This window comes from Pipistrellus kuhlii, unplaced genomic scaffold, assembly GCF_014108245.1.
Source record: "Pipistrellus kuhlii isolate mPipKuh1 unplaced genomic scaffold, mPipKuh1.p scaffold_m20_p_100, whole genome shotgun sequence".
In the NCBI taxonomy this organism is placed as follows: Eukaryota; Metazoa; Chordata; class Mammalia; order Chiroptera; family Vespertilionidae; genus Pipistrellus; species Pipistrellus kuhlii.
The window spans coordinates 52,228-65,804 of NW_023425406.1; the positions used below are offsets into that span (position 1 = coordinate 52,228).

A 13,577-nucleotide genomic window follows, 5' to 3' on the forward strand; every position below is an offset into this window, starting at 1 on the left:
TTTGTTTGTTTTCTGTTTCCTTTTTTTTCTGGGGAAATAGCCCCATCTCGTGGTCTTCTGAAGGCATCAGCGCCCAAGCCCACTGGCCGCCCCTCCCGCTTTGGGCTTTGGAGCCTGCTTCACTTAGCCCCCTGCACTCCAGCTGGGTGGGCAGGTGGCTCCTGGTTCTCAGCTTTCTCTCTGCCAGGATCAGAGAAGGGGTGGGAGTCTGCCCCCTTCTTGGGTGCAAACCAGCCCAGGAGGAGGCTGGCAGGGCCTCCCTGGCTTCTGGCCCGGGCACTGCTGTCCCATGGACCCTCTCCTGCATCCCACTGCCAGGTTTCAGGAAAGCTGAGCTTCGGGGTCTAGAATCATCTTTCAGTTGCTCTATTCTGGTTGCCCAAGGTCAAAGGGTCTTAGGAGAAGCTGCTGACCAGCTTGACAGGCTCCTTCTAGATTGTTCTTTATGCACGTGCTAGGGAGTGTCTTCCCATTCCACCTGGAGGGTTACTAGGAGTTATAGTCCGTGAGGAAAGGGCTTGCCATATCTTTCCTTCCAGGATTTGGAAGTGTCCTGACATAAGGGGACTAGGTCTCAAGCACAGATACTGTTGCGTGCGACCACTGATCGTGGCTGGCACCTCCCACTGCGCCTAGTGGTGTTGAACTTGAGTGTTGGTCTCTATCTACAGGTGAGCCTGTTATGCTATTTCCCTCAGGCAGTCACAGCTCAATGACTGCTTCTCCACTTGGGGCTTGGACCCCAGTATGTCTTGGAGTGGGGGACCGTAGATAACGCCTCTTCCTTTAGACTTTTCTGTTTTCCATTATGGACCATGACCTGGCGTTACAGCCGTAGGAGAGAGAAAAGAGGCACGAGCTGTTCAAAACAATGCTGCTGGTCTGGAAAGCCCAGATGTTCTTATTAGTCTCTACCTTGCACCTTTATCCCGTTATGTCCCCCAGTGACTGACGGGGCATCAGAGTGAAATGTGACGTGTGGACATCAGCATGATACTCGATAGGCACACCTCTTGACCCCCCCCCTTTTTATTGAGATGAGATTCACACAAAATCAAATTAACCATTTTAGAGTGAATAATTCAGCTGCATTAAGCACATTAACAATGCTGTGCAACCATCACCGCTGTCTTGTTACAGAATATTTTCATCACCTATGGAGAAAATCCTATACACAAAAAGCAGTCACATGTGCGGGCACGCACACACATACACACACACATGCACACACATGCACACACACGCACACAAGGCTCCTCCCTCCCCCCACACACACACCCTCACACTTCATGCCTGCCGATCTGCTCTCTGACTCTCTGGATTTTCCTATTCTGGACATGTCATATATTGGTGTGTGTGTTTTTTAAAGATATATCTTATTGATTTTTTTTTTTTTACAGAGAGGAAGGGAGAGAGATAGAGAGTTAGAAACATCAATGAGCAAGAAACATTAATCAGCTGCTTCCTGCACACTCCCTACTGGGGATGTGCTCACAACCAAGGTACATGCCCTTGACCAGAATCAAACCTGGGACCCTTGAGTCCACAGGCTGATGCTCTATCCACTGAGCCAAACCATTTAGAGTGTCATATATTGGTTTTTTTAAAAAATATGTTTTTATTGATCTTTTTTTAAAGAGAGAAAAACATCGATGTGAGAGAGAATCATCAATCAGCTGTCTCCACTATGCACCCACACCGGGAATTGATCCTGAAACCTGGGCATGTGCCCTGACCTGAAATTGAACGGGTGACTCCTCGGTGCTCACCCGATTGAGCCACAGCTGCCCTGGTCATATAATATTTTTAAAGAGGAGATTATTTTTTGATGGCAGGTCACAGGACAGTGACACAACGAGAGATGAAAGGCAGAACTCTTTCTAACAATTCAAAGGAGAGAAGGCTGCCATGTTGGGGGCGCACCCGGGTAGCGCGCTAGTTTCTTCAGGGTTCCTCTGGGCACAGGGGCTTTCCCTAGTTTTCTTGTACTGACCCCTGAGTGTGAGAGCCCAATAGGGGGGGTTGAGGACACGTTTAGTGGCCCCAGAGAAAGGGCCCCTGATGAGGAAGGTAGCTGGGATGAGAGCTCAACAAACTGCCCATGAAGAGCAGAGAAAGGGGGGTTTTCAGTCATAAGTTCCAAACTAGGTCGAGACAGCTCTTGTGAAATATTGTATTACCTCATCTAAATGAAATCATTCCATCTGTGGCCTATTGTGTGTCTGGCTCTTGTCACTGAGAATACCGTCTCCAAGGTTCGCCTGCATTGTAGCATGTATCGGCATCTCATTCCTCTTTCCGGCCAAGTAATATTTCAGTGCGTGTATACGGACCACGTTTAGTTCATCGGTTCCATTCTTCAGACGCTGAGCATTGGCTTGTTTCCACCTGTTTCTGCTCTGGTGAATCACGCTGCTAGGAACACTCATGTACAGGCTTTTATTTGCACACCTGTTTGCAGTTCTGTTGAGTATGTGTCCAGGAGTGGAATGGCTGGGTCATGCGATAACTATGTTTACTTACTGAGGAACCATCAGACTGTTTTCCCTTTTAATTTGGAACACCGTCGAGCCAACAGACACGTAGAGAGACTAGTGTCATGAAGCCCAGGTACCAGCCTCCCAGGCCCGTGGTCGGCAAACTGTGGCTCGCGAGCCACATGTGGCTCTTTGTCCCCTTGAGTGTGGCTCTTCCACAAAATACCACGGCCTGGGCGAGATAATTTTGAAGAAGTGGCGCTAGAAGAAGTTTAGGTTTAAAAAATCTGGCTCTCAAGAGAAATTTCAATCTTTGTTCTGTTGATGTTTGGCTCTGTTGACTAATGAGTTTGCCGACCACTGTCCCAGGCAGTGCCCTCCAGCTCCCCTTATTTCCTACTTTGCCCTTTCCTTCCCTTCCCTTCCCTTCAGTTCCCTTCCCAGCATTTTAAATTAAGTTTACAGGCCCTTTTCTCCCAAAATGCTTCAATGTGGATCTCTTTTTTCTGTCTGTTTGTTAATCTTCACCCGACGATATTTTTCCACTGATTTTTTAGGGAAAGTGGAAGACAGAGGGAAAGAAACATCGAAATGAGAGAAACACATTGATTGGCTGCCTCCTGCACAAGTCCCAACCCGGCCTGGGCCAGGGAGGAGCCTGCAACCTAGGTACGTGCCCTTGACCGGAATCAAACCCGAGACCCTTTGGTCTGCAAGCCCACGCTCTGTCCACTGAGCCAAACTGGCTAGGGCCATCTAATGGTTTTCAGCATCCACTCGACCTTAGGGATTCTCTCTCTGATTCATAGAAACTTCTTCGAAAGACATTTGAGTTTATTTATTCAGGGCCAGTGAAGACTGACAATTTATCACAGATGATAAGGGACGTGGGGCCAATTTCAATGCTCTGGGGACCCTGTCCCTTTGTCCTCTCTCCTGTTGCGCAAACACACTGTGCTTGCCCACAGCAGCATAAGAAACACTCCGGGCGCAGGCCCACCCACCCTATGCAGCCTTGTTCCTCCGCTGCTCCACCCAGGACTTTCCCCCTGTCAGTCTCCAGTTGGGTGAAAACATCCTTAGAGCAAACTTTCTTCTTCTGGCTTTGAGAACTGATGTGGAGAAAGAAATCTGGTTCTGTCCACTTTGTCAGTGACACGCTCTTCCTGCCCTTAATGTGAGCCTGGGGTTCCTTCCTGTCCTGGGGAGGGGGGGAGAGGACCCCCAGCATGGCCTCACCTTCTGCAAACTCCTCCCCCTTGTCCCTTTCCCCCACCCCCGGCCACCCCCTCCCCTCCGCCAGCCAGCCAGTTTTCAGCACCATGAGCGCTGCACTCAGGCCTATCTGAGGGCTGGACATGAGCATGCTCTTGGTCTGCTGCTCTCCTTACCTCCAACCTTCATCTCTTGGCCTAAATGTTACTTCTCCAGAAAGTACCCCCCTTTCCTCCTCTTCCCCCCCCACCTCCATCGTGTGTCCCTTCATTGTGCAGCGCACCAGCCTGGTCTTTCTCTTCCCCTTGAGAGAAAGTCTGTTTGCAGGTGGAGTCGGTATGTTTAGAGTTGTGTTTTTTTGTTTGTTTGTTTGTTTTTATGTTGTTTGTTTTTTGTAAGAACCCTTACCTGAGGGGAAAGGGGGCTGGCAACGGAACTTCTAGGGATGGCTGGAAAGTTGGGGTCATGGGTACTGCCCACATGAGAAAAGGGCCAAGAGAAGAAGGAAATGAGAATAAGAAAAGAGAGAAGAGCCCAGCTGGCATTGCCCAGTGGTTGAGTGTCAACCTATGAACCAGGAGATCAGGGTTCAATTCCCAATCAGGACACATGCCCGGTTTGGGGGTTTGATCCCCAGTAGGGAGTGTGCAGGAGGCATCCCATCAGTGAATCTCTCTCATTATTGATGTTTCTATCTCTCTCCCCCTCTCCCTTTCTCTCTGAAATCAATAAAAATATATTTCTTTTTAGCCTTGACCGGTTTGGCTCAGTGGATAGAGCATCGGCTTGTGGGTCCCAGGTTTGATTGTGATCAAGGGCATGTGCCTTGGTTGCAGGGATATACCCAGTGGGGAGTGTGCAGGAGGCAGCTGATTGATGTTTCTCTCTCACTGAAGTTTCTGGCTCTCTCTCACCCTCTCCCTTCTTCTCTGTAAAAAATCAAAATACAATATATTTTTAAAATTAAAAAAAATAATAATAAAACAGGGAAGAGCCGAAACCGGTTTGGCTCAGTGGATAGAGCGTCAGACTGAAAGGTCTCGGGTTCGATTCCGGTCAAGGGCATGTACCTTGGTTGCGGGCACATCCCCAGTAGGGGGTGTGCAAGAGGCAACTGATCGATGATTCTCTCTCATCGATATTTCTAACTCTCTATCCCTCTCTCTTCCTCTCTATAGAAAATCAATAAAATATATATTTAAAAAGAAAAAAAGAACAGGAAAGAAGAAACACACTTCCTTGAAAGCCTGTTAGGTGCTGCTGGCAAGAGGAGGGAGTAAACCTGTGTCCTTGGCCTCACTGCACAGGTGAGGAGAGGGGACAGAAGCTCCGTTTGGTTAAGTGTTATGGGTTGAATTGTGTCCCCTAAAAAGTCTTGTCCCCAGGGGCTGTGAATGGATGGGCTGTACTGGAGTACAGTGGGGCTCCTCTCACACCTGCCTCTTTCCACTTCCCTTAGCTTCTCCGTGCCTCTGCCATGGCAGCCATTCTCCTAAAGACCAGAGCCAAGGTGAGTGGGACTCCCAGCTACGGGCTGCCCCTCGCCTCAGCATCTCCCCTTAATGGCCTCCACCTGACACCCCCCTTGTGTCCCAGCCTCACAACTGTTGCAACTCCGAGCCTCCCCTGGCTGCTGTGCTCCCCAGTACCGCCCTTGCCCCATCTTTAGTTGCCCCCACCTACCTCACCTTGGGGCCGAAGAGGGTGAATTTCCCTGCAGTCACAGGAATGGCTCGTTTTAGGTGCCAGTATCTTTTGAGGACGTGTCTGTGAACTTCAGCAAGTCCGAATGGAAGCTTCTGGATCTCAATCAAAGGATCCTCTACAAGCAAGTGATGCTGGAGAACTACCGCCATTTAGTGTCACTGGGTAAGGACCCCACACACACTCAGTGCCTCCTACTCAATCTCAACTCTTCTTTCTTTCTTTCTTTCTTTCTTTCTTTCTTTCTTTCTTTCTTTCTTTCTTTCTTTCTTTCTCTCTTTCTCTCTTTCTCTCTTTCTCTCTTTCTCTCTTTCTCTCTTTCTCTCTTTCTCTTTTTTTCTTTCTTTTTTAAAGATACATTTTATTGATTTTTTTTTTTTTTTACAGAGAGGAAGAGAGATGGATAGAGAGTTAGAAACATCGATGAGAGAGAATCATTGATCAGCTGCCTCTTGCACAGCCCCTACTGGGGATGTGCCCGCAACCAAGGTACATGCCCTTGACCGGAATCGAACCCGGGACCTTTCAGTCCGCAGGCTGATGCTGTATCCACTGAGCCAAATCAGTTTCGGCTCTTTTTTTCTTTCAGCATATTGATTTCAGAGAGGAAGGTAGAGGGAGAGAGATAGAAACATCAATGATGAGAGAGAATTATTGGTCGGCTGCCTCCTGCATGCCCCACACTGGGAATCGAGCCCGCAACCCGGGCATCTGCCCTGACCTGGAATTGAACCATGAGCAAACGTGCCAGCCAGGCTGAACTCAGTTTATTTGTGAGTTCCTTTGCTGGTTGGTTACTGGAAGGCCAAGAATAAATGCGTTTCCCCAGTAGGTCCATTGCAGCCCAGCTTTTGTCTCAACAGGGCAGTTTTTAGCTCAGTGGTTTGGACCTGTAAATGTTTTAGGTAAATGTGTGCCCTCCCTCAGCAAACGTATTTTGCATATAAACTCATAGGTTAACGAAACTTCTGCTACCCAAAAGATAGTGCAAATACTCCATGCCCTATTGGAGACTTAATTCACTTTTACCAAGGCTGTATTTCACATTCGTTTCTTGTTAGAATTTAGCAGCATCAAGCCACAGAGGGCCCAGGTCATGGAGGCCCAGGCCAAGGCAGGCAGAAGCCGGATGGGAGCTGGGGCAAACTCCTGTGCTACATCCCGCTGCCTTTGGGGGCTGCAGTGGACCCTTTTGCTCCAATTTTCCTTTTAGAGTCAACAGATTTCATCTCTGTGATTTTACCACCACCCCACCCCCGCATTGAGAAAGACTAGCTACTTCCCCTGGGTTCTTTCTGACCCTCCCCAGGAAGATCTGGGTTTCCCAGGGGAGTCCAGGAATCGTAGGCTGAGTTTGGCATAAGGAACAACTGAGACAGCTGCTCTGTGTGCTGGTGATTCAGAGGTCTTCGGCTTTTGGGGTGCAGGCAGCCCCTCAGCTCTGTTCACTTCCTGATACTCCCTACGGCCTTGCCCCCAGTGGATCCCTGCTCTAGCCCTTTGGCTATGCCTCGGGGTATCCCACAAGCTTGCTGCCCTCCAAGTGACCAAATAATAGCATCTTTATCCTCGTGGCCCAAATCGCTATCTACTACAGATCCCCTGGGCCTACCTGGCCCTTGTAGGGTTAGAGCCCCTTGCTTCGTGAGAGGGACTTAGCCCTTTCTCTGGACCCTTCCAGTGGCAATTTTTGGAGAGTTCTTTGTTCTCTGTTCCTGAAGATACTGATTCACTTCATTTCCGTGCACAGGATTTTCATCCTCCAAGCCCCACCTGATCTCCCTGCTGGAGAAAGGGAAGTGGCCCTGGGTAGCAGATAGCCGGACAAGGGCTGCCGTAGGAACACAGGCAGGTGAGTAAAAGGTGCTTGGCCAGCTTGCCTGAGCTATTCGCATAGAGCAGCAGTCAGTGGAGGGTGGCACAGTCACTGGGTGGGGAACTCTCTTTTGTGGTAGATTTAAATGCCCCAAGGTGACCCCCCCTCAATGGAGGCACCAGATGAAGGGAGCACCTCCTGCTGTCTCACCCCACTTCCTCCCTTCTCACTCTCCTGTCTGTCTGCCCAAGATCATCTCCTGGTTCATCTCCTCTCAGCCTTGGCATGAGGGTGAGGGTGAAGACAAAACCCTCAATAGAGACCCAGGGAAGGAGCAATACTGGTTGGTGCCCTCTGTCTTTACAGATAAAAGGATCAAGAGCAAGACATTGAGTTTCAAGCAGAAACATTGTCCAAAAGAATGCACAGGTGGCAGCAAGGGCCAGGGAGCCGGGCTGCTGGAGGAGACACCTGAGCAGACACAGAAACATGTTTATTCTGTTTATTCTCCCGAGACAGGTTCCAGCAGGGATGACCATCACAGGGAGAAAGGCCACGGCAGCTCCTCTGGAGAGAGAAGAGAGCCAGTGCAGAAAAAGAACCACAGCGTCAGGCAGGATTCAGTGCCAAGGCCACAGAGTTCCAAAGGCACAGAGAAGCGCTTCCTGTGTCAACAGTGTGGGAAATCCTTCAGCCGGAGCTCCAACCTCATCAAACACCGCATCATCCATAGCGGGGAGAAGCCCTACGAGTGCTCCGAGTGCGGGAAACTCTTCCGGCGCAGCTTCGCCCTCCTGGAGCACCAGCGCATACACAGTGGCGAGAAGCCCTTTGAGTGCAACGAGTGCGGGAAGACCTTTACGCGCAGCTCCAACCTCATCAAGCACCAAATTATCCACAGCGGGGAGAAGCCCTTCAAGTGCTCGGAGTGCGGGAAACTCTTCCGGCGCAACTTCGCCCTCCTGGAGCATGAACGCATCCACAGTGGCGAGAGGCCCTACGAGTGCAATGAGTGCGGAAAGTCCTTCAGCAGGAGCTCTAACCTCATTGAGCACCAGCGGACCCACAGTGGCGAGAAGCCCTACAAGTGCAGCAAGTGTCCAAAAGCTTTCAAGGGCATCTCCCAGCTCATTCACCACCAGCGCATCCACAGCAGGGACAAGTCATTCCAGTGCAAGGAGTGTGGGAAGGCCTTCCGGGGTCGCTCGGGCCTCAGTCAGCATCGCCGGGTGCACAGTGGCGAGAAGCCCTACGAATGCAGCGACTGTGGGAAGACCTTCGGCCGACGATCCAACCTCTTCAAGCACCAGGTGGTTCACAGGGAGGAGAGGCCCCACCAGTGTCAGGACTGCAAGAAGGTGTTCCGGGGCAGCTTAGACCTCCTGGAGCACCGGCAGGCGCACGCATGCCGGAAGGCCCCCAGCAAGAGTGATGAGAAGCCTTGCACATGTGGTGAGTGTGGCAAATGTGACAAGGCCTTTAAGGGAAAATTGCAGAAAACTCGCCATGGAAAGAAGACTTTGGAGGACAGTGACGATGAAAAAAAGCCAGCCTCCTTGGCCCTCAAAAGCCCCCCTGAGGATGAGAAACAGGAGACAGACTCTGAATGCAAAGCTGCCCACATGACAGGGTTGTCTCCGGAGAGCTTAGCGTCCTGCTCCCCTCCATCCTGTCGTTGATGCAGCTTGAGCCCTGGGCTGATGACAGGGTGCCGTGTGTGAGCACAGGAGTGTGTGTGTGTGTGTGTGTGTGTGTGTGTGTGTGTGTGTGGAGTGGATGTGAGCTCATGCACACCTATCGGGATTGTGTGCTGTAGGAAGACACCTGTGTATGGGGCCACCCCAGGGCACAGGAACCTTGAGTTCAGTAAAGATGGTCTATTTTCTCTCATCGGGTCATTCACTGGACCCCAAGACTTGTTAGTGTTTCCAGGTCGAAAACACAAAAAGCACTTTAATCCTTGAAGAGCTTATATATGGGAGGGACTTGAGGACGTTAAAACTCTTGAGCTCTGTAAGTAGGCTGTGGCTTGATTGTGACATCCCCCGGAATTCATTAAGAAATGGTCTGAAAATGGACACAGGCAGATGCTCTTACACACTGCCCGTGCCTGCATTGGCAGCCTCGGCTCCGTGGGAAGGCACTGGACACCCTGCTACGGTGCTGACCTGTCCTTTTTCCAGGCCATTTGTCTTGGTGCCTGAAGACTGCAGCTTTCAACGGCTGTTTCCAGCTGCCTGGCCCCATTTTCTGAGAGCTCAGAGCTTGGGGGGAGGGGGAACTCTGGGGAATGGAGGGCCAGGGCCCCATGGAGAGGATATGGGGCCCAGGGACTCAGCTTCTCCTCCCCCAGAGAGTAGCCTTTTTGCACTGGTCCCTCGAAGCAGAAGGCTCCAGGCAAGACATGGCAGTATGGCAATATTTGCCACCAGCTGCCCTGCTACCTTTGGTCTCCTCCCTGCCCAATCAGGCCCTCAAGTTTGCCCCCTTTGCTGCTTTTCTGTTCGCCCCCACCCGCCCCCCCCGCCAGAGCCTGCCAGCAAAGGCCACCCTGGCTTCTCTGTCCCTCCTCCCCACCCTCAGTGCCTAAAGCTGCCCCCACTCCCCGCACCCAATCAGCACCCCTGTGGTTTGCACGCATCAGGAGGAAAGCCAGACGGGTTAGGAATTTGCACAGAGGGTACCCAGCCGTGGTTCTCTCGTCAGATCTGTCTTCATAGGACATTTCTGAAAATATTGGCGGCTCGGTTGCTTTGAATGTTTTTGCGTTCAGGACAATGTAAGGTGAAGTTGGAGATTTCTGCCATATGAGAGTGTCAGGGACTCGCCCCTGAAATAAGAATCCCACCCCATCTCCAGCCCTCTGAGAAGTACTCAGGCAGGAGAAAGTGTTCCCTCCCCCCCCCCCCCCCCCCCCCCGCCCCCAGCCCTGGCACATGGTAGCAAGCCTGGCTACTCTTTTCCCTCCTCCCCCTCAGCCCCGTGGAAACAGGGCAGACCCTGCAAATGGCACTTTATTGCAGGCCAGGCGAGGATCTCAAGCTCGCGCTGGCCAGGGGGTCAGCTGCTGGCTGGCTCTGTCCTGTGCCACCTATGCTGTCCCCAGAGCTGGGCCCAGGAGTTATGGCCCTTGGTGCTCTCAGCTCAGCATCCTGATTCGCTTGCCACCTCCTTGCAGCCCCCTTCACTCCCAGGGGCTCGGGTGGGTCATACAGAGCGCCTGGGGGCAGGCAGGTGGTGGATATGCCAGAATACCCCTCTGGGCCTCCAAGGAGCATGCGCTTTCCCTGCAAGACAGGGGAGGGCCAAAGACCCATCAGGAGAGTGTGGGAGGACCTGGAAGTCCAGGATTCCTTCTGAACGTGCTGTTTAGGACTGCAATTGCTAGGACGACTCCAGGAGTGAGAAATATAGGTATAGGTGTATATGTAGGTGTAGATGTAGATGTAGATGTTTTATAGAGATTTATTTAAAAGATTTTACACATCTTTGACTTATGAAAAGTGCTTGTAACTTGCTCTTATCTCATAACCTCCTCCTGCTCTGCGCATCACATTCATCTTTGTGCCCCAGCGCTGGGCGTGGCACTTAGTAAATATTAGGTCCGCCAAAGGATTTTGAATTTATTCGATCATCCGCACACCAGGTGGCTGAGCCTGGGTGGCTCCAGCACCCAGTGACTGTAGTCAGCAGCTTTCAAAGGACTTTTGGTGGGCTTTTTCCTGGGAGGAGGCTTCTGTATGCATTCCCTGAGGGGAGAAAATGGAATGTGGAGACAGCAAGTGAAATGTGGTCTCAGAAAAGGGAATGTCCATAGTGAAATGACCTGGAAATCCAGCTCCTGGGGGGAGGAGTAGCAATTCAATTGCTTGATCAAACCTAACAGTAAATGCTTGTGAAATGAATGTCGGCCCCCTTAGCACATTGAACTCAGGTTCTAGACCACAGTCAGCCCCAGCATAGCCTGGAGGTGGTTGAAAGTTTCTGCAACTTTTGGGTTTTCCTGTAGAAAAATAAGGATTAGGAACAGTGTCTTGAGTCCATGGAGAAGTCATTGGGAGATGTGTGTTTTTTCTGAGATGCAGGCAATTTTTGAATTCAAGAACCCAATCCCCACACAGTGCAGGGGACAGTGGACAGTGGCCTTGTGCTTGGGCTCCAGTCGCCTTTAACCATGGCCTGGCCAGGATTGGGGCAACAGCTGTCACGTGGTGGGAATCTGGAAGAATGCCTTAGTAAGCGAACAGTTTAGCTCTTACAGGCCTGTCAGTAACCAGCTTTTAATAAAGAAGAGCTGGACCCTAGCCGTTTTGGCTCCGTGGATAGAGCATCGGCCCACGAACTGAAGGGTCACAGGTTTCATTCTGGTGCATGTGGGAGGCAATGGGTCAATGCATCTCTCACATCGATGTTTCTCTCTGTGTGTCTGTCCTGATCCCTTGCACTCCCTCTAAAAATCATTGGGAAAAAATATCCTCAGATGAGAACTAACAGGAAAGAAGGAAGGGAGGGAGGGAAGGAGGGAGAGAGGGAGGGAGGGGAAAAGAAAAGAAAAGAGAAAAGAAAATAAAAGAAAGAGTTGCCTCCTCCCAGGATAATGTCATCCCATTGATTCTACTGGATAAGCTACCTTTTTGTCCCTCCCTCCCTCCCAATCACAACCAATGGTCTACTTTCTGTCACTGTTCATCACTTTGTATTTCCTGCAGTTCTATGTAAATGGAACCCTGCTGTGTGCACTCTTCCTTGTCTGGCCTCTTTTACTCTGCATAATGATCTTAAAGTGCATCCAGGTAGTTGTAGCAGGCCTTCGTTTTCTTTGCTGAGTATCCTTCCATTGTGTGCACGGACCACAGTACTTGTGTTGTTTCCAGGTGTTGGCCATGACTAATAAAGCTCCTATGCACATTTGTGTACCAGTGTCTGTGTGGACATATGTGATCGATTCTCTTGGGTATACATATGCCTGGGTGGGGAGTTGCTGGGTCAGTGATGGATTTGGATCTTATTGCTTCGATCATCCTTGGTTGCCCTGCAGTCCTTGCTTCCCAGACACACACTGCACATTTAAGTGTGTGCTGGGATGTGAGAGTAAGTAAGGCATATGTCTTGCCTCCATTCACAATCAGGAGCTTCTATCTGTTGCTATGAGGCCTTTGTTCATTATTCTGAAAACTTACCACTGTTCCAAGATTTTTAAAAAACTTTTGTCTTGCCATGGTCGGGTAGCTCAGTTGGTCAGAGAATTGTCCTGATATGCCAAGGTTGTTGTCCAATCCCCAGTCAGGGCACATACAAGAATCAAGCAATGAATGCATGATTATATGGAACAAACATCTCTCTCTCTCTCTCGCTCTCACTCTCTCTCTCTCTCTCTCTCCCTCTTTCTCAAGTCAATAAATAAATATATTTTTTAAACTTTTTCTGGCAAAGATTTCTTTTATACAGTATACAGTGAGTGGTCAGATTATTATGATCTCTGAACACATAATAATCTGGCCACTCAGTGTATATCCTATATAATAAAAGGCTAATATGTAAATTGTCCCCTCGACCAGGAGTTCGACCAGCAGGCAGGCCGGCCAACTACCCATGTCCCCTCCCCCTGGCCAGGCTGGCCGGACCCCACCCATGCACAAATTCATACACTGGGCCTCTAATTAAACAAATATATATATATATATATATATATATATATATATATATATATATACACACACACACACACACACACACACACACACACACATATGGAGAGAGAGAGAGAGAGAGAGAGAGAGAGAGACGCCAAATTATTATGCATTCAGAGATCATAACCTGGCCACTCAGTGTATACTTTATTGATTTTTTACAGAAAGGGAGAGGGATAGAGAGTTAGAAACATCGATGAGAGAGAAACATCGATCAGCTGCCTCCTGCACATCCCACACCGTGCCCGCAACCAAGTACATACCCTTGACCAGAATTGAACTTGGGATCCCCCAGTCCACAGGCCGACACTCTATCCACTGAGCCAAACCAATTAGGGCAGTGGTTGGCAAACTGCAGCTCACAAGCCACATGAGTTTGCCGACCACTGCTAGGCAAAAACACTTAAAAATCATTTTAATAATGTGCTCATGTCTTTAACCTGAAGTCAAAACTTCTGGGTAAGGGTAATGTCTTAGCAGTGGTCGGCAAACTCATTAGTCCAACATAGTGGCAAACCCTGGCTCTTGAGCTGCATATGGCACTTGAGCCGCAGTTTGCCAACCACTGGGTTAGGGCATCTAGCAAAGAATTTTTAACAGAAAAAATCAAATTGAAATAAGGAAGTAGAGAGTAAAGTAATTGTATTTTTTTCCAGAATATTCCTCACATATAAT

General features: G+C 49.9%; 1 protein-coding gene across 2 annotated transcripts; it reads left to right on the forward strand.

Moving 5' to 3' along the window:
* The first annotated feature begins 4,910 nt into the window (after positions 1-4,910).
* On the forward strand, positions 4,911-11,218 carry ZFP92 (ZFP92 zinc finger protein). 2 transcript variants are annotated; one of them, XM_045578679.1, is made up of 5 exons: positions 4,911-4,999; positions 5,152-5,202; positions 5,435-5,561; positions 7,147-7,248; positions 7,579-11,218. In XM_045578679.1, exons 2-5 carry the CDS (start codon positions 5,170-5,172, stop codon positions 8,889-8,891), a joined length of 1,575 nt encoding a protein of 524 aa, XP_045434635.1. In that variant the 5' UTR covers positions 4,911-4,999; positions 5,152-5,169; the 3' UTR covers positions 8,892-11,218. The 2 variants fall into 2 exon arrangements, with proteins under 2 accessions (XP_045434635.1, XP_045434636.1); XM_045578680.1 differs by having other exon boundaries at positions 7,732-11,218.
* The last annotated feature ends 2,359 nt before the right edge of the window (positions 11,219-13,577 follow it).

Coding starts and splice junctions, on each gene's coding strand:
- ZFP92 (XM_045578679.1), top strand. CDS start 5,170: ATGGCAGCCATTCTCCTAAAGACCAGAGCCAAG. Junction 5,203..5,434: donor TCCTAAAGACCAGAGCCAAG/GTGAGTGGGACT, acceptor GGCTCGTTTTAG/GTGCCAGTATCTTTTGAGGA. Junction 7,249..7,578: donor TGCCGTAGGAACACAGGCAG/GTGAGTAAAAGG, acceptor CTGTCTTTACAG/ATAAAAGGATCAAGAGCAAG.